Source organism: Erinaceus europaeus, unplaced genomic scaffold, assembly GCF_950295315.1.
Source record: "Erinaceus europaeus unplaced genomic scaffold, mEriEur2.1 scaffold_466, whole genome shotgun sequence".
Taxonomy (NCBI): Eukaryota; Metazoa; Chordata; class Mammalia; order Eulipotyphla; family Erinaceidae; genus Erinaceus; species Erinaceus europaeus.
In genome coordinates this window covers 71,112-92,220 of record NW_026647587.1, presented here as the reverse complement: position 1 = coordinate 92,220, position 21,109 = coordinate 71,112, and the positions used below count along the sequence as shown (strand labels likewise).

Here is a 21,109-nt window from a genome sequence, read left to right as displayed (position 1 = left end):
AAGCTTTGGCAGCAAATATATATATATAGATATATATATATATATAATTTCTTAACTTGAAAGGTAAGGTTTAGGCAGAACTCTATGGTAATTAATAATTACATCATGTAGTTTGTATGTTGATATTGGCCTGAACACATGCTCCTTGCGTGTTGTTCCATGAGCTCTTTGATTCAGGAGTAATGATAGTTCTATCTGAGACTGCAGAGCTAGAAGGGCCCTAGAAAGTCACATAGACCAACTCCTCATTGTACACTCAAGGAGCTAAGACTCACAGTGGGAAAGTGATTTTTCTCAACATCTCTCCAAAACTTAGGAACCTGGTTTTGTTTAATTACACAAATGTCACAGATATCAGTTTATTTGCCCAAACCAACTCTGTCTCCAACCTCACCATTCCTGAGACTAGACAGACCTCTGTATCATGTTGGGTGCTCTACAAGTATGTTCAGTCTTCCTCTTAACTTGAACTAAGTAAGGACACTTCTGAAAGTGAAACATCTTGGTTCAGAAATAAGCGCTTGCACAAGAATTTGTACTTTATCAGTCTCTTTTAGCTGTATATATGCTTCAGACATTTGTGAGTTAGTAAGAGAAGTAACTTTTTCTGAAAACTGTATTACTAAGTTTCAAGAAAATTGTCTTATGACATAGAAAATGGTGTGTGTGTGTGTGTGTGTGTGTGTGTGTGTGTGTGTGGAGGGTTTTGATAATTAAGAATGAGGACCTACATGCTTTGAAAAGTAGAGCTTTCTTAAAATCTCTCCCTCCACCTTGCTGCTTCCTAAACAGACCAGTGTATTGTTGATGACATCACTTACAATGTGAATGATACATTCCATAAGAGACATGAAGAGGGACACATGCTGAACTGCACCTGCTTTGGTCAAGGCCGGGGCAGGTGGAAATGTGATCCCATTGGTAAGTAGCCTCATCTCTCTAGATGGAATTGGACCCTGAGAATAGTTAGCAAATGTCCCATCAGGAGAGCTGTTTGCTATCCTATCACTGAAATTGACTCCAGAATTTGACCACCAGCTTGCAAAAAATTTTATAGTCTTTTCTCTGACTGAGGACTGACATGTAATTTCAATATTAGTAGTCATTTATTTTTGCTGAACTTGGTACAAAATGCAAGTATGTTTTAATTGAATGGAATTCACTCGTTGCTTCTGAATCATGATAACAGTTCATGTTATGAAAGAGAATTTTTCCTTTGCTGGATGTGTAATAAATAGCATGGATAAATCATTATGCCGCTAAATCCCTCCCTCTAAAATGCTTTATTTTTTTTGGCTGCCCTTTCTACTGCATGTGAGCAAATAGTGAAGGTTGAGCCTTAAAAGGGCTGTGTTACCAGTTTTAAGGTAATATATTAATATTCCTTTACTGAAAGAGACAGGCTGCTTGCTAAGAAAACAGATCGGTCAGCTGAGTTTGTTTGACCTGAAATTGGCAAAGGTAAGACAGAAACCAGAGAGATTTTTGTGGAAGCATTGGAGCAAATTCCCAAAGTTAAAGCCTTATTCATTCATTGACAGATAAAATAAAGCCATCTAATGCTATACATATAAAATGAAGTTGTTATAGTTTTTGTGTTTCCTGTTTGAGTGGCAAAGCAGTTGGACTATTACAGAGGAAAAGTTAATTAATTTTCAGTATTTATTGAAATCTCAACCTGGAAATCTCTTCCATTTAGAAAATGAAATAATTCTTCCAATGGTTACTTTTTTTTTTTTTAACCATGAATTGCCCTGCCAGGTCAAAGATGTGAATGAAAAACTTTTTTAATTGCATATTCTACCAAGTTTTGAGTTCTGTGAAAAATAAGATTGCATGCTCTGTTGCATGCAATTAATGTGTGGCTTTTAGCCTTTCAGGTTACTTACTTTTTACTTGCATACCTTTTAGACCAATGCCAGGACTCAGAAACCCGAACATTTTATCAAATTGGAGACATATGGGAGAAGTTTGTGCATGGTATTAGGTATCGGTGCTACTGCTATGGGCGCGGCATTGGGGAATGGCACTGCCAGCCTTTACAAGCCTACCCAGGTAAGCATCCTCTTACTGCAGGTGGAGAACTGTAGTCTGGGTTCAAAATCAGGGCAGCCTCATATTTCATTGATACACCACTGCCAAAGTTGGAATCTCCTTCCTTCTCCATACTTTTCTCCTATTGCTGTCAAGTAATCAATCTGATTTTTGATCAAACAGCTTTTTTCCTATCCAATCAAAATTGTGGAAGGTAGAGAAACTGCATGTATGCAGTTTTGTTTCCTAGTACTGTTTAGTGTCTTAGGTGGTTAAAACGCTTGGCTGATTTCACCTCGTCTATGGAAATAGACATCAGAAAGTAAGCTACACTGATAGTAATAGAACAGTGTTTTCTGTTATGGTTCTTAACCCTCCGCTGTAGCATAGAGAGTTAAGTGCACATGACACAAAGCACAAAGACTGGCATTAGGATCCCGGTTTGATCCCCGGCTCCCCACTTGCAGGTGGGTCGCTTCACAAGCAGTGAAGCAGGTCTGTAGGTATCTGTCTTTTTCTCCCCCTCTGTCTTCCCGTCTTCTCTCGATTTCGCTCTGTCCTATCCAACAACAGTGACAGCAATAACAAGAATGATAATAATAACAACAGTAATGATAAACAACAAGGGCAAAAAAAAGGGAAAAAAGAGCCTCCAGGAGCAGTGGATTCATAGTGCAGTCACTGAGCCCCAGCAAAGCAATAACCCTAGAGGCCAAAGGAAAAAAAAAAATCACATGAAACACAATGTAGGTAATGTGTTTTATCTAGACCTTCTTTGCCTCAAAATTTTCACGTGTTTGATCATTTGGAGTTTGGAACAAAATATCCTTGGGCCAAGAGTTGAGTAACTTGGCCAGTTATTTGCCCACACAGTTCAAATAGCCTTTAGATGTACCTTGCTGGGCTTTTTCAGTTCACAGGACATACTAGCTATTATTATTGTATTTGGGAAGGACAATTTTTCATTAACCTATTAGATAAAATGGGATGAATTAAAAAAATCTTAACTTCTAAGCATCAGCTATTTGAACAGCTACTAAAGTATAAAACCCTATATACCTCTGTTAACTTTGGAAGCCTACATTCAGAAACAGAGAGGAATTTTCAGGGTGTCAGAATCTACCTGAGACAAATTAAATTGACAGTGTGCTAGCCTAGAGGACAAAATGGAGAAAAACTTTGCCAAAAACAGTGTTTGCCAAGACCAGATCCCAGCTCTGTGTATACTGGCCAGAACATACTCATCAAAATTTGTTCAGAATTTTCTCATCTGTAAATTTGGGAGTTTGTAGCTGAGTACCTCTAAAGTTCCTTTCAGTGCTAACAACCAAGAAATTTGTGATCTTAGATCCCAGTCAGTCAGATGTGCCATTTCTATGAACTCTTTAAGAGCTCCTGGTCTCCCCAAATCTCAGGCACCATCAAGATTATAAAGGTTGACTGTGCTTTAGTGGATTTAGAGAATAGATTGACCTAGCTATTAACTTTTTAAAATTATTTATTATTGGATAGAGACAAACTGAGACAGGAAGGGGAGAAAGAGAGGGAAAGAGAGAGACACCTGCAGTCCTACTTCACCACTCATGAAGCTTTCCCTCTGCAGATGGAAAGACCAGGGGCTTGAACCTGGGTCCTTACACACTGTAATGTATGCGCTTAACCAGGTACACCACCACCTGGTCCCTGATATTAACTATTTTCTGTGAGGGATTTGAATGTAATTGCTTATTTTTTTATTATAATTTTAAAAAGTCTTACTGCAGAAGTGCCATAAATTCTGAAAATGTGTCTTTTTTTTTTTTTCCCTTTGACACAATCAAAGGTTAGAAACATCTAAAGGAGTGGGGGAGATAACGTAGTTATACAAAGAGACTCTTATGCTTGAGGCCCTGAAGTCCCAAATTCAGTCCCCCATACCACCATAAGCTAGAGCTGAGCAGTGCTCTGGTAAAAAAAAAAGAAAGAAAGAAAGAAAGAAAGAAAGAAAGAAAGAAAGAAAGAAAGAAAGAAAGAAAGAAAGAAAGGCTTTCTACTTTTTATTAGTGGTTGCCAAATATAAAATTTGTTGAAAGTGGTTTCCTCCTCAATGGTTTAGTTAGAACAATTTTCTCTCTCAACTAAAATACATCTATGTAGCTGCTTGCTAGGAGCTTTTTGGTGGACAGTCCAGAGATGGAATCTACATAGGAAGGCATCCTATATCTCCTATATCTTGGATTCACATGTTGACCTTGCTCCTTGTTCTTTATCCTCTTTAAAAGGAGGAGCAGGAAAGTTAATTGACCGTAGAGGAAATTTAGAGGAAAGGGAGTTGGTGTTTCTCTTCAGTGAGCAGTTTGGTGATTATCTATATGGCTCACTTGCTCAATGCTTCAGACCCAGCACGTGGGGTTTTAAGAGTGTAGAAAGAATAAAGAATAACAACAGATTTTCCAATAGCTTGTCTCTGAGCCTTGCCCTGTTTGTTCCTCTCACAGAGAGGACCTCATAGAGTTGTTCAAACTAACAAAAGATAAAGAGGCATTTGTTATGTCAATAAGCAACTAGGGGAGCAAAAAAACTCGGTGAACTAAAGACAGAGGGGAAAAATGACTGAGTGGCAAACCCATAAATATTTAACTTCTCCAGGGTCACCATTACTGGAAATTGACTTTTAAAGTACAGACATTATAGCGTATCTTTACTTAATTATTTTCTTGTTAGCCTGGTCATATTGCACAAGAGAGAGGATAAAGCCTCTGTAAAAATGGTCTAATGAAGAGAATCAGATTTGCTGGTGTACATGGGAACACTGTATATATACACAGTTGCATCTGTGAAATGCTGCTTCAGCATTTGCCATTAAAAACTATTTACATTTGTTTCCAATACAGAAGTGATTATTCTAGAAAATTCAGTCTGTACAGAAATGCAAGCTACACATTTCTTCTGATAGAGAAAACCTTGTCACAGAGAATTCAACAGCCAAAATAATCATAATCATAAAGATGCTTTCAGAAAATTTACATGTTAGTAATCTGATATAGTGGATGATTACACATGCAAAATTTTTCTGTTTGATAGAGACAATTAGAAATTCTTGGAAAGGTTGTTACAAGAAATTATTTTTATTTCTAGTAAGTTAGATATTGATTAACATCATAAAAATGGCATTATTTAGACAAAACACAGTGTTCTGTTCTGCAACCATAAATGTCCAACTATTCATGATCATCCTAAGTGGGTCTATACTCTTAAGAAATGGTTTCTACTTTTTTCATGTTGCTTAAAAAGAGAGAATGAAAAATATACTTTAAATGTCAATCTTACTAGTCATATATATCAATAGCTATAAATAATTGAATTTAGTATATATTTGAAAAAATGTCTATTTAGTTAGTAACTAAGAAAAATGTGTTTTTTCTCAATAATTTGACCAGATGAAATTGTTTTAAAATATAGTTATTGGATAGTAATAAAAATGAACCTTTTTTTTTTTCCCATTGGTAGGAAATAGAACTGAGTCTTTAATTATTACCTTTGCCTATTTGTTTTAAGATTCAACCCCATTTAGAAATGTATTTGTATTACATCATGTCATGGTCTTTGGAATGTTTTCTTCTTAGATGGTAGATTCATTCTTGAAATCCTCCACAAACTAGAGTTAGCTTCAAAGAAGTTTAATGTAGCAAATCAGTCAAGTTTGCATTCTGTATTACATTATGTGTGTTAGAGTAGTTTCATACTTTCTGGACAGGTCTTACTTTAAGAACAGAATAAAGAGGAGCCGAGGGTAGCATACCTGGTTGAGAATAAACATTACAATAAGCAAAGAGCTGGGTTCAGGCCCCTGATCCCCACCTGCAGGGTGAGAAGTTTCAAGAGTAGGTCTGTAGGTGTCTCTCTCTATCCCTCTTCCCTCCCCCTCTCAAGTTTTCTTTGTCCCTAAGCAAAGTAAATAAATTAAAATATATATACTTTAAAAAGAACAGAGGATAAAGCAAATTAAGAAGCATTTTTAGTGTTATTTTCTGCAAAAATTAGATCTCTATTATTTTTATGAAGGGCAATAATTTATCAGCAAAAAACAGGGCTCATTTGCATGGGTTTCTAATATATATATATGTATATATTCAAATATTTTAAAAATCATTTATTAATTATATTTTGTCTATTAATAAAATGAAATTATTTTATTAATAAAGTTAAATATTTCATTTATTAATGAGAGAGAAAGAACCAAATATCACTCTGGTGCATGTACTGTTAGGGATTGAACTCAGAATCTTTACTTAAAAGTCCAGTGCTTTCTTTATTCACTGTGCCACCTCCTGGACCACCCAGATAATTTTTATTGCTTTTTAATTTATTTTTAGTATGATTAATTAATTTATTTATTTTTATTTTTTTAGTATCTTTATTTATTGGATAGAGACAGACAGAAATCAAGAGGGAAGGGGGTGATAGAGAGGGAGAGAGACAGAGGGACACCTGCAGCCCTGCTTCACCACTCATGAAGCTTTCCCCCTGCAGGTGGGGGCCAGGGGCTCGAACCCAGGTCCTTGTGCACTGTAATATGTGCACTCAACCAGGTGTGCCACCACCCGGCCCCTTATTTATTTATTTATTTATTTTGATTACTAGAACACTGCTTAGCTCCGGCATATGGTGGTGGTGGTGAGGGGGAGGGATTGATCCTGGGACTTCGGAGCCTCAGGCATGAGAGTCTCTTGGCATAACCATTATGCTATCTGCCCCTGTCCCCAGATTATTTTTATTATACTTGTGTTTACTAATAAGTAGAGTGCCTTCAGTGATGATCTTCCACGTACACTCCACTTTATGCTGAAGTCAGTAAATACTCAAGATAACCAAATCTCACATATTCATTTTCAGGTTCAACTGGCCCTGTCCAAGTAATTATCACTGAGACCCCCAGTCAGCCCAACTCGCACCCTATTCACTGGAATGCACCAGAACCATCTCACATTTCTCAGTACATTCTCAGATGGAAACCTGTGAGTATCCCACTCAAAAATCTTGGTGTCCTGAACTTAAGAAATTCTGATTTTTCTCACCTCTTCAGACAATAGATCTAGTCAACTATTTATATAGCATATAGCATTTATATTTGTTTAGTGACTAGACACTACATGGTCAATCAGTTTAAGAATATAGATTTTTTTCCCCAAAAGATTTATATATTAACAATTGAGAGATGGGGCCAGGCAGTGGCATACACCTGGTTAAGCGCTCACATTACAGTGCATAAGGACCCAGGTTTGAGCCCCTGCTCCCTACCTGCAGAGGGAAAGCTTCATGAGTGTGAAGTAGGGCTAGCAGGTGTCTGTCTCTTAATGATTGAGAGAGAGAAGCAGCATCACGTTTAGTAGTGCCAGGGACCAAGCCGAGGACCACACATATGCTGGTCTTGTTCTCTTCTATCGAGCCATCTCCTGGGCTGCAAGAAACACTTTTAAACACCAGAGGGGGTAAAAAATGTCCATTTTAAATCATATCTATTGGTTACTAGCAAGCCAAGACAAAATAAAATAGCTGACCAATTAGTGAATTTGTGTTTAAACTCTTCTGAAAAAAAAAAAAGGAGGGGGAGGGCCAGTTGGTGATGAACCTAGTTGAGCGTACATGTTATAGTGCGCAAGGACCCATGTTCGAGCCTCTGGTCCCCACTTGCATTAGGAAAATTTTGTGAGTGGTGAAGCAGGGCTGCAGGTGTCTCTCTGTCTCTCTTCCTCTCTATCTACCACCCCTTCTCTATTGATTTCTGACAGTCTCTATCCAATAAATAAATAAAAGTAATTAAAAAAATTTTTCTGGAAAGAGTAAAGCTATGACATTCTTCATCCAACCTCTATGTAATGCCTACACCATACTCTTATAGCCTTTTGCAGAACTTTGTATCTTGCAATGTTAAACAGTGGAATTATTACTTTTCCTTCCACCACTTTTTTAACTCTCATAATCAGTTTTATGTATTTCTAAGTATTTAAGTAAAACTACCAAGTATTAGATGAAATCACTGTAATATGAGAATTTTACAGGTTGGCTTATACAAGCCTGTACATTAAATTGAAAGTCTTTGCATTAGGGCATAGGAGATAGCATAATGCAAAGAGACTTTCATGCCTGAGGTTTCAAAGTCCCAGGTTCAGTCTCTGGCATCTCCGTAAACCAAAGCTGAACAGTGCTCAAGAAAAGAAAGAAAGAAAGAGGGAGTCAGGCTGTAGCACAGTGGGTTAAGCGCAAGTGGCGCAAAGCACAAGGACTGGCATAAGGATCCCGGTTCGAACCCCGGCTCCCCACCTGCAGGGGAGTCGCTTCACAGGCGGTGAAGCAGGTCTGCAGGTGTCTGTCTTTCTCTCCTCCTCCCTGTCTCCCCCTCCTCTCTCCATTTCTCTCTGTCCTATCCAACAACAACAACAACAATAATAACTACAACAATAAAAACAACAAGGGCAACAAAAAGGAATAAATAAATAAATATAAATATTAAAAAAAAGAAAAAGAAAGGAAGAAGGAAAGAAAGAAAGAAAAAGAAAGTCTTCAAGTTACAGTGATGAATTTTCTGGAGATTTTCAACAATTCCGTTTGTTCAGACATGTGATTTTGATTTCTCCTCCCATCATTTCCAGTTCACACCTACAATTTGTAGTGCTTACAAAGAGTAAGTCTTGTTTTGTTTGCCACCAGGGTTGTCACTGATGCGCAGTACCAGCACTAGGAACCTACCACTCCCAGCAGTTATTTTGCCTTTTGCTTTTCTCTCTCTCTCTCTTTTTAAATATTTATTTATTTTCCTTTTTGTTACCCTTGTTTTTTATTGTTGTTGTAGATATTATTGTTGTTATTGATGTTGTTGTTGCTGGATAGGACAGAGAGAAATGGAGAGAGGAGGGGAAGACAGAGAGGGGGAGAGAAAGATAGACACCTGCACACCTGCCTCACCACCTGTGAAGTGACTCCCCTGCAGGTGGGCAGCTGGGGGCTTGAACCGGGATCCTCAAACCAATCCTTGCACTTTACACCATGCGCTTCACACCATGTGCGCTTAACCCGCTGCACTGCCGCCTGACCCTTTTCTCTCTTTGCTATTGTATTGCATAAGACAGAGGAAAACTGAAGGAGGAGAGGGAGATAGAGAGGGAAAGAAAGAGAGACATCTGCAGACCTGCTTTACTGCATGTGAAGTGTCCCCCTGCAGGTGGGGAGTGGGGACTGAAACTTGGGTCCTTGCACATGATAATATGTGCACTTAATCCAGTGTACTACCACCCAACCCCCCAACTTTCTAGTTCCCCCTAATGTGTTTTACCTGAGATTTTATTTTCAAGTACTTCCTTCTAATAGCTACCAAAAAAGTACCCATTGAATAAATAGTCGGACACTAAATCTCAGTTATTTGTTGATGACTAAATTCAACTTTTCCAGTGTATTTGAATTAAAATAATGCATTTTATTCTTTAATTTCATTTAAAGAGTACTAAAGTCAAGTCTACTTATTTCAAAAATAGAAATGCACATGGAGTATTTGAATTATTGTGGAATTGGTTGATTAGACAATTTTAAGAAACCATTGAGCATTACAAATGCATTTTGACTTACATTAGTTTAGAATATTTATACTTTAAAAGGATTGAATTTTGTTGAGAGCAAGGGCTTTTACTTTTCATACATTTTATTGCAATGAGTTTTGTGATCCATGACATATTAATGAAGTTGAACAGGATGTGAAAATGTAAACTGGCAGCAAAGATTAAATAAACTAAAGTCATTCTTATGCAGTCTTGCCTAAAGTTGGTTAACCACTTTTGATGGATAGCTCATATCCAAGAATGAGTCATAAAACCGGATCAGTTGAACATTATCATGTTCTAGAGACTTAGTTAAGAGCAATACTATGCTTCTGATTATTTCCTTTAGGCCAGACACTTGAATTTCAACTCAGCAAGTAAAAAATAGAATATTTGACTCCCCACTTCAAAGTATGATACATCCCTGTTCCTGGTAGACATGGAAAAAAAAATGGCAAAGCCAAAGGGTTCACCATATTCAGTTACTGGTACTGGGTGACTAATTTGGCATACAGAAGATGCCCAGCATTTGTGAGTGTATAACCGTGAGCATGTTCTATTATTCCATTCCTCTCTCAGTAAAATGCAATGAACGTGGAAAGTAGAGTCATGAAGATTAAAAGGGAGAATGCAAATAGAACCGAACATGAAATGACACATGGCATTTCATCAGAATTCACTGAAAAATACTAATAGCATCAATGTGGAGCTGAGGAAACAGCATAATGATACTGCAAAAGACTTTCATGCCTGTGGCTCCAAGGTCACAGGCTCAATATCCAATACCACCATAAGCCAGAGCTGAGCAGTCCTCTGATCTTTCTCTCTGCATTTCTCTCATTAAAATAAAATATACAAGAAACCTTTAAAAAATCATTGTGATTATGGACCTGCTGCAGATGCCTACTCTAATTCCAATAGTTGAGAATTTTCTTCCAGAATTGGGGTTGCATATCTCCTTCCACCTTGCTCACCATTTATCTCTAAAATGTTCATTCTTGTAAGTAATGACTTAGGGGATTTTGTTTTTCATTTACATTTTTAGAAAAATGCTCGAGGTGGTTGGAAGGAGGCCACCATCCCAGGCCACTTAAACTCATACACCATCAAAGGCCTGAAGCCAGGCATGGTATATGAAGGGCAGCTCATCAGCATCCAGCACTATGGTCAACAAGAGGTGACGCGCTTTGACTTCACCACCACCAGCACCAGCCCACCAGTGACTAGTACGTATCCCAGTTATCCTCGCAGTTGTGTCTGTGTCTGTGTCACCTAGACTTGAACATTCCTTAGAATGTACTTTCCTTCCAGCCCCCCCCCCCTTACCACTAGGGTTATTACTGGTGCTCAGTGCACAATGAATCCACCACTTCTGGCAGCCATCCCCCCTCCTTTTTTTATTTGCTAAGACAGAAATTGAGAGAGGAGGGGGAAATAGAGAGGGAAAGAGAAACATACTTGCAGCCTGCTCTACTGCTCCTGAAGCCCCCCCACCCTCCCGTAGGTGGGGATTGGGGGCCTTGAACCTAGGTCCTTGCACATGGTAGTTAGTATGTGCATTCAACACCATCTGACCCTTTTTCCTTTACTTTTTATTCATAATTTATATAGTATCTAGGAATGATCCCAGTGCCTCACACAGGTATGACACTGCTGTGTGGGTATCTTGGCTCCAAAAATATTTTATATTTTTAAGGTAGTTCATAGTAGACAGATAGAGATAAAAGGAAAAAGAAAGAAAACAGAGAGGCAGATGAGAGGCACCATAGCACTGTTCCACTGTACATAAAAATCCTCAGTGCTTGGGAGTCAGGTGGTAGCACAGCTGGTTAAGCACACGTGGCACAAAGCACAAAGACCGGCGTAAGGATCCTGGTTCGAGCCTGGCTCCCCATCTGCAGGGGAGTCGCTTCTCAGACAGTGAAGCAGGTCTACAGGTGTCTATCTTTCTCTCCCCTTCTCTGTCTCCCCACCTCCATTTCTCTCTGTCCTATCCAACAAATGACAACATCCATAACAATAATAACTACAACAATAAAACAACAAAATCAACAAAAGGGAATAAATAATTTTTTTTTAAAAAAAAAAAAACCTCTGCTATCCATAGGGCTCCCATGTGGCACTGTGGTTCCAATCCAGAGCGCCACCTTGGACATGGTTTGTGCTTTTCCCTCAACCATTCCCTGCCTCCTTCTCTTCTACTCATTCTATGGATGGCACCACCATTTTTTTTAAATTTATTTTTTATTTAAGAAAGGATAAATTAACAAAACCATAGGGTAGGAGGGGTACAACTCCACACAATTCCCACCACCCAATCTCCATATCCCATCCCCTCCCCTGATAGCTTTCCCATTCTCTATCCCTCTGGGAGCATGGACCCAGGGTCATTGTGGGTTGCAGAAGGTGGAAGGTCTGGCTTCTGTAATTGCTTCCCCGCTGAACATGGACGTTGACTGGTTGGTCCATACTCCCAGTCTGCCTCTCTCTTTCCCTAGTAGGATGGGTCTCTGGGGAAGCGGAGCTCCAGGACACATTGGTGAGGTCTTCAGTACAGGGAAGCTTGGCCGGCACCCTGATGGCATCTGGAACCTGGTGACTGAAAAGAGAGTTAGCATACAAAGCCAAACAAGTTGTTGAGCAATCATGGACCCAAAGCTTGGAATAGTGGAGAGGAAGTGTTAGGGGGGTACTCACTGCAAACTCTAGTGTACTTCTGCTTTCAGGTATATATTTTGCACTAGTTTATGGATACGTGTGAACATATGCTCTCTCTCACAGAACCTGGTCTATATCTAGGTTTTGGGACTTTGTTAGGAAGTGAACCACCTGGGATGGAATTAGAGTATACTATGAAAGGAAAGGTCTCACCCGAGTAATGAAGCTGAAGGATTGTCATTCCACACGTGAAGTCTCTGGACACAGTCTGAGCTGAAGCATGTTGAGGTGGCCCTCGTAGTGTTGATTAGGTTGCGATCGGCAGATGCAATATTATTTGATATGGATTGGGAGAGACATGCGGGAAAGTGGGCCCTACCTAGGGTCCTAGGACTGGGGGAAGTAGAGGCTCTATAGTGGAGATGTGAGGTTCCTGCTGTCTTAGGGTTCAAAAAGACAATGCATAGTTAATGTTATCATCGCATTATTTGGTAATTGGGTTAACTTTGAAAAGTCCTTTTGTTAGGGTTTGCTGTATAGTACCCAGTATCTTGTAAATAGCTGTGCCATTGGTTGCTTCTGGGCACCACCATTTTTTAATGGCATTTTTTAGCAGTGTAGCTTCTTGATAACTGACAGTATTTTATCTCTTTTCTGTGACTTTCTAGGCAACACTGTGACAGGAGAGACAACACCTTTATCTCCTGTTGTGTCCACTTCGGAATCGGTGACTGAAATCACAGCCAGCAGTTTTGTGGTCTCATGGGTCTCAGCCTCGGACACTGTGTCAGGATTCCGTGTGGAATATGAGCTGAGTGAGGAGGGAGATGAGCCTCAGTACCTGGGTAAGATAAATGGGATGGCACACGAGTTTTCAGTGACTGCTGGTAAGGAACATCCAGCCTGGTGGTCTGTGAGCTTTGAAGCAAGCTGACAGCTCAGACCAAACAAATAATCTTCTACTATGAGAAAAATGAAGTCACTGGTCTTTTTGAGAACTCAGCTGAGTGGATCCTGAGCCAGTGTCCCACTCAGTTCCAGGGTCCCCGGTATGAGCTGCACTGTGTGTGGAGTGAGTGTGGAACCTTACAACACAAGTGTCTTCTTGAAAGTAATTGCTAGCTTGAGGGCTTCAGTGTAAAACGTTGGTTTAGAAATGCATGGAGCCCTCTTTCATGCTTTTTTAAATTGTCAGAGCTAAGGACCTTTTAAACATGTGTTATAGAATAATGTAATACGGAAAATACACAGACAAAAAGCTCGGTGAATTTTTACAAGTGAATACACTCGTGAATAGCACCCACATCAATTTCTATGCCATTTTGTCATCATCCTTCACCACTACATGGACTTCAAACTACACTGGGCATTTTATTTAAACATGGAAATGCATTACCAAAATCACTCTCCTTTAGAGAAAAAAAAAGTTGAAAAATTGAAAGGTAAATAAAATCACCCCATGGCACATTGTCCATTGGTATATTTTCTTCCAGTTTTTCCATTTCCTGTGAATATACTCTTTTAAAATGCCCTCCTTAACGGAGCTGAGTGGTAGTGCATCTGGTTGCGTGCACATGATACAATGCACAAGGATCCAGGTTCGAGTCCCTGGTCCCCACCTGCTTGGGGAAAGCTTTGCAAGTGGTAAAGCATTGTTGCAGGTGTCTCTCTGTCTCTCTTCCTATTATCCCCTACCCTCTCAATTTTTGGCTGTCTCTAATTAATAAATAAAGAAAATAAAAAAATTTAAATGCCCACTTTCTAAGCTGTGGAGTCCTTTGAGGGATTGGCTCACTCTGGTTAGTAATACCTCTTTTTTTTTAATTTCCAAGATCTCCCCAGCACGGCCACTTCTGTGAGCATCCCTGACCTGCTTCCTGGCCGCAAATACATCGTCAACGTCTATCAGATATCTGAAGAAGGAGAGCAGAGTCTGATCCTGTCAACTTCACAGACAACGGGTACATGCACACAACATGGAGTGAAAAGAATCTCTTTATCTGTAAACACATCCATGACAGTATTTCCTGACCATTTTCCTCCTTTCTGTCTCTTGGTTAGCACCTGATGCCCCACCTGACCCTGCCGTGGACCGGGTGGATGACACCTCGATTGTTGTTCGCTGGAACAGACCCCAGGCGCCCATCACAGGTGAGCTTAGTTTCGCTTCCTCTGCTAACCTTGATAGTAGATGGCCTAACATCAGATCTTCATCTTCAGACCTGCTATCATTCAGATCTCCCTATGATTATTAGAAGTAAGATAAAGATACTGTGCGTGTGCGTGTGTGTGTGTGTGTATATGTGTGTGTGATTAACCAAGAATATGATTATTGACATCCCAACTTTCTTAAGAACCATTCCTCTTGGACCTAGAGTATCACCCCCCTAGGCTCATACATAAGCAAAAGCCAATTTATTGGTTTATTAAGTCAGCCACACCTATGGAAGAAGAGAAATTATTCTGAAAACCTCATGCCCACACTCACTCTCTTTTAAATATTTATGTATTTCATTTATTTATGTATTTATGTGATTCATAGTAGCTTACACGGTTGTAAGGTCACAGGGCATAAGTTCCACACCACACCCACCATCAGAATGCTGTGCCCTCACACTCCCAATGCTGTGCCCTCATACTTAAGCACGATGATTCTCACAAGGTCTTAGAGACAGTTTCTTTCTTTCTTTCTTTCTTTCTTTCTTTCTTTCTTTCTTTCTTTCTTTCTCTCTTTCTTTCTCTCTTTCTTTCTTTCTTTCTAAGCCATCTGGTAGTTGTCTTTCACCTTTTTACTTATTTCATGAAGCATAATCACCTCCAGTTCTGTCCACTTTATCCCAAAGGACAAAATCTCACCGTTTTTTTTTTTAACCTTAGAGCAGTATTTCATGGAATATTTACTCCATAACTTTCTTAGGCAGTCATCTGTTGGTGGACATGTAGGCTGCTTCTAGTCTTTGTTATGGCAAATGATGCAGCTAGAATATAGAAGAGCATATGTTCCTGTAGTTAAGGGTTTCCCTGTCCTTTGGGTAGATACTAAAACGTGGTATCGCTGGATCATAAGATAGTCCCTTTTTTTATTTGTTTAAGGACTCTCCATACAGTTTTCCAGAAGGGCTGCCCCGTTTATGAATAAATACTTGTATTCATTTATTCATGAATGACAGAAAGAAAAAGATTATCATGATGAGGCTCCAACTCAGGGTTTCAAGCATAAGGGTCAAATACTTTATCCAGTGTGCCACCTACCTGGACACTGCCCAGACTCATTCATACAGAGGTAGCTGAGTGGACACTGACCAGACTCATTCATACAGAGGTAGCTGAGTTGTCTTGCTGTTCATTAGGTGACTCAGATGTCTCTGATGTTCTTTTTTTTTAAAATTTTTTATTTATAAAAAGGAAACATTGACAAAACCATAGGGTAAGAGGGGTATAGCTTCGCACAATTCCCACCACCACACCTCCATATCCCATCCCCTCCCCTGATAGCTTTCCTATTCTTTAACCTTCTGGGAGTATGGACCCAAGGTGGTTGTGGGATGCAGAATGTGGAAGGTCTGGCTTCTGTAATTGATTCCCTGCTGAACATGGGCATTGACAGGTCCATCCATACTCCCAGCCTGTCTCTCTCTTTCCCTAGTGGGGTGGGCCTCTGGGGAAGTGGAGCTCCAGGACACATTGGTGGGGTTGTCTGTCCAGGGAAGTCTGGTTGCATCCTGCTAGCATCTGGAACCTGGTGGCTGAAAAAAGGGTTAACATTCAAAACCAAACAAATTGTTGAACAATCATCGACCAAAAGGCTGGAATATTGCAGATGAAGTGTTGGAGGGGGTCCTCCATTTTGTTGATAGCTCGTAGGCATATTTTAGTTATATTTCAAAGGGACTGTAGTTATACTAGTGATTTTTTTTTCTTTTTTTTTTTTTTGCCTGAGCCTGAAATCTGATATGCAGGTGGATCCTAATTATTGTCTGGGGAGATGATGTCATGGCTGGGAAAAGGACCAGAAAGCTGAATTAGGCAAGAGAGTAGCTCCCTAATATGGGAAAGGGGTATAAATATTACTGTAAACCCCATCAATTTGATGTAATCTGGGGCCCATAATTAGCTTAGGAGCCTGTGTGACCTCTACATCCCTCTAGATCTGAGCTCACATTCTGTGGTCATGAGTAGGAACATTCCATGCTGCCCCAGTATCGACCCATCTTCCTCAGGTGTAGCATAGAGTTCCAGAGGATGGAACATTCTCTACCATTGTTGATCCAAGTTGAGAGCAAGGTCCTATGGGGGCCCACAAAGGGGTCTATTTTGTTGTTCCTAATAGAAATGACCAGTAACAATGGAGAGAGGGATTTATTTGAGTTCTAGGTCCATCAAGTCTGTTTGGGAATCTCAGGACTCCCCAGTTAGGGCCCCAGCTGGGTCTTTGATGTTGTAAAGGACACAGAGCACTTGACAACTCTGTGTTCAGGGTCACTCATGAACAGCTTCTGGCTTCTGTCATTCAGAGCTCAGGGAGAAGAAACTGGTTTAGCATGAATATCACCCCCCTTCCCCCCATGACTTCAAGTAGACATTTTTAAGCATCACTGATCTTCAGTCATTCATATTTATTATGGGTCATTTTTAATTAATTAATTAATTTCATTTATTTATTACTGGATAGAGACTGAGAAAAATTGAGATGGTTGGCCACTCATGGAGCTTCTCCCCTGCAAGTGAGGATCAGGGGCTTGAACCTGGGTCCTTGTGTGCTGTATATATGTGCACTGAACCAGATGCACCACCACCTGGTCCCAGCAGTGATGTTTATTATTAAAAAGATTTCTTCTTGGGAGTCAGGCAGTAGTGCAGCAGATTAAGTGCACATGGCGCAAAGCACAAGGACTGGCGTAAGGATCCCGGTTCAAGCCCCCGGCTCCCCACCTGCAGGGAAGTCACTTCACAGGCGGTGAAGCAGGTCTGCAGGTGTCTGTCTTTCTCTCCCCCTCTGTCTTCCCCTTCTCCATTTCTCTCTGTCCTATCTAACAACGACAACAGCAAGAATAACTACAACAATAAAACAACAAGGGCAACAAAAGGGAATAAATAAATAAATAAATAAATAAATGTTTCTTCTGAATTGTCCTTATGAGACTTAAAGGAATCAGCAACATTCAAAGAGTAGAAAAAATTCATTAGTTTTTAACCAAGGAAGATGCTAAAGGAACAAGGTATAATTTAATACTTTTAAAAGCTCTATTTCAAAATGAAAAAATAAACTAAGACTATTTCAGAAACCAATGGGGTCTACTTTATTCTCACCACTTTGCAGGATACAGAATCGTCTATTCCCCATCAGTAGAAGGCAGTAGCACGGAACTCAATCTTCCTGAAACTGCCAACTCCGTCACCCTCAGTGACTTGCAGCCTGGAGTGCAGTACAATATCACCATCTATGCTGTGGAAGAAAATCAGGAGAGCACTCCTGTGTTCATCCAGCAGGAGACCACGGGTGTGCCTCGCTCAGGTAACTTCAAGACACACCTCATGGTTCCCTTCTCTTGTGAGGCAACAAGGTGGTGTCCCAGACCTCCCTTTTGTTTCACTGCAGGAGGACAAGAAGTGTAAGAAGAGAAAAGACGAAAAGACTAAATGTCTTTATGGGAGACTGGTTGTCTCCATTAACAGTCCCTATATATAAATAATCGCGGTTAGTTTATCCCTGGATTTATTTTCTTTGCGGTATGTATACTTTAAACTTCGGATCATAGGACATTTGCTAGGCTGGAAACCCGCCCACTTATGCACATATTCTAGAGAAAGACCACCCATGTCATCACCTAAGCAGTATGACTAAATAATGAAAGCAGAAGCAAATAAGCTTCTGTCTCTGGTTAGGAGACACAATTTAGCACTGCTTTGGAATTAGAGGTTCTTACCAAGCTTTACAATTCTAGAATTGCTTTATATACATCCTAGAAGCTGACTGTAAAAACCAAAATGTCCATAAGCATGAATTGTGAATGCCCTGTGTCTATTGTCTTTCAGATAAAGTGCCCCCTCCCAGGGACCTACAGTTTGTGGAAGTGACAGACGTGAAGGTCACCATCATGTGGACACCACCCGAAAGCCCAGTGACTGGTTATCGTGTGGATGTGATCCCTGTCAACCTGCCTGGAGAGCATGGCCAGAGGCTGCCTGTCAACAGAAATGCCTTTGCAGAGATCACAGGGCTGACCCCTGGGGTCACCTATCACTTCAAAGTCTTCGCTGTGAATCAGGGGAGGGAGAGTGAACCTCTCACGGCACAGCAGACAACCAGTAAGTCCTGCTTCTGTCATCACTTCCAGCATGCTACTTCCAGCATGCACTTGCTCTCTCTGAATTTCTCTTTCTCTCTCTCCCTCTCCTTCTCCCCTCCCCCTTTATGCTTTACTTATTGGATAGACACAGAAATAAATTGAGAGGGGAGGGGAAAGATAATCAAGGAGAGAAAAAGAGAGACACCTGTTCCATTGCTTCACTGCTAGTGCTAGTGCTACAGGCAGGGACAGGGGGCTTGAATCCATTTCCTCCAACACTGTATCATGTATGCTCAATAGGGTGCAGTCCACAGTCTCTACTCTCACTTCCAACTTGTGATGCAGGGGCAGTGTGTCACTGACTCTTGGGATTACATAGGAAACAGGACATTTAAAAAGAAACGACTCTGTTCACAAGGAAATGTATAGTGAACCTGAGACTCCACAAATGCTAGATAGTAACCCATTTCCCTAATACATATGCCAGTGACTTGGCATAAAGTGAGGAGAAGGCATGAGAAACTAGCTTTCTTTCAGGGAAACATGGCTTTGACAATTTGAGTATATTTTTATGTAATAACACCTATCTAGATCAACTGTCCAAGTAAAAGTGTTACTCAAATTACCTACACATAGTAGTTGCTGAGATATTTACTATTTATTAGGGGCCGGGTCTTTTCAGCTCTTTTTTTTTTTTTTAATAGTTTTTATTTATTTTTATTACTGAATAGAGACAGAGAAATTGAGAGAGGGCTGGGGAAGACAGAGGGAAAGAGAGAGGGCAGGGGTAGATAACAAAATAATTATGCAAAGAGACTCTTATGCCTGAGGCTCCAAAGTCCCAAGTTCAAGCCCCCACAGCACTATAAACTAAAGCTGAGCAGTGCTCTGGTAAGAAAAAAAAAAGAGACAGAGACACCTGCAGCCCTGCTTCACCACTCATGAAGCTTCCCCTTTGCAAGTGAGAACCAGGGGCTTGAACCTACGTCCTTGTGCATTGTAATGTGTGTGTTCCATCAAATGTGCTATCACCTGGCCCTTTTTTCTCAGTTCTTTACAAGCATCATGTTCATGTTTTCTTAATTTTCTTAAAAATAAGAATGCCACTTTTTAAAAAATTTATTTTCCCTTTTGTTGCCCTTGTTTTTTTCATTGTTGTTGTAGTTATTGTTGTTGTCATTGTTGGATAGGACAGAGAGAAATGGAAAGAGGAGGAGAAGACAGAGAGGGAGAGAGAAAGACACCTGCAGACCTGCTTCACCGCCTGTGAAGCGGCTCCCCTGCAGGTGGGGAGCCAGGGGCTCGAACCGGGATCCTTACACTGGTCCTTGTGCTTTGCGCCACGTGTGCTTAACCCGCTGCGCTATCGCCTGACTCCCAAACTATGCCATTTGTAAGGTCATGAAGTTAAGAAGTAATAGAGCTGGAGCCAGTGGACTTTGGATTTTGTCTTCATGATTCTGAAGCTCACATATCCACTTCTGTACTTGAAAACCTCTTAAACTCTCTCCCCTCTGCAAAGTATTTTAAATGACTGTGGAGAAAGTGCTTGTTATTATACTTAAGAAGACTCGCAAGTTACATTATTTTTTTCCTAATTGTGCAAACTCATTAGTGTCATGCCATGAAGTTCTGAATATATGTTATGTCTAATGTCTCATCTAAATTATATGAGTGTAACTTGAAATTTTTTTTTTCAGCAAAGCATAGTTCATTTAAGAAATGTAGAAGTTGTTAGTCAGCTCCCATGGGGAAGTTTCTTCTTGCCCTCATTTTTGGGAGGCTAAATCCCTTTTTTTAACCAGGTTGTCTCAGAGCAGTGTAAGCTGTGGTATCTAAGTGTTTGAGTTTTTTTTTTTTTTAATGCCAACTCTACTGTCTGTATAATTTCTGAGAGTAATAAGAAAATTAGACTCTCCATAGGATCAAAGTCAAGGAGGTAATTTCTCCTGACTGATGCAGAGTTTTGCCAAGTTCTGTGTCACCCTCAATCTCTGAATGGCCTGTTATTTTTCAAGTTGCGATATTTGCTTGGTTTCAGCCTTGGGAGGAGTAGTCTTAGAAAGCTCAGCCACACTGTAGTACCAGTGTGATAAAGACTAGGTTCAAATATTTCTTGACCTGGTTCTTCTCTCTTTTCTTTCTAGAACTGGATGCTCCCACTAACCTCCAGTTTACCGGTGAAACTGACTCCACTGTCACGGTAATCTGGACTCCACCTCGGGCCCGCATTGCTGGCTACCGACTCACGGTGGGCTTGACCCGAGGAGGCCAGCCCAAGCAGTACAATGTGGGACCTTCTGCCAGGCAGTACCCACTGAGGAACCTGCAGCCTGGGTCTGAGTACACCGTATCCCTCGTAGCTGTGAAAGGCAACCAGCAGAGCCCCAAAACCACTGGAGTCTTCACTACTCGTAAGTCAAAATTTAAATGCCTTTTTCTTAGTACTGTTGGAAGTTCTTACCTCTATTTATGATATCTGTACATCTGGGTTTTTTTTTCAATTTTTTAAATTATCTTTATTTATTTATTATATAGAGACAGACAGAAATTGAG

The 21,109-nt window shown here is 40.3% G+C and overlaps 1 protein-coding gene across 6 annotated transcripts in view; it reads left to right on the top strand.

Annotated features, from left to right (window-relative positions):
* Positions 1-796: 796 nt before the first annotated feature.
* Positions 797-21,109, top strand: part of LOC103117820 (fibronectin) — a 68,672-nt gene continuing 48,359 nt past the window's right edge. For all 6 annotated transcript variants that reach the window (XM_060184145.1, XM_060184143.1, XM_060184146.1 and 3 more), the window contains exons 1-10: positions 797-921; positions 1,912-2,055; positions 6,910-7,031; positions 10,651-10,831; positions 12,932-13,108; positions 14,096-14,224; positions 14,325-14,414; positions 17,584-17,778; positions 18,300-18,572; positions 20,701-20,967. In XM_060184145.1, the coding sequence (XP_060040128.1) occupies positions 864-921; positions 1,912-2,055; positions 6,910-7,031; positions 10,651-10,831; positions 12,932-13,108; positions 14,096-14,224; positions 14,325-14,414; positions 17,584-17,778; positions 18,300-18,572; positions 20,701-20,967 (1,636 nt within the window). In that variant the 5' untranslated portion in view covers positions 797-863. The remainder of the gene's footprint in view (positions 922-1,911; positions 2,056-6,909; positions 7,032-10,650; positions 10,832-12,931; positions 13,109-14,095; positions 14,225-14,324; positions 14,415-17,583; positions 17,779-18,299; positions 18,573-20,700; positions 20,968-21,109) is intronic.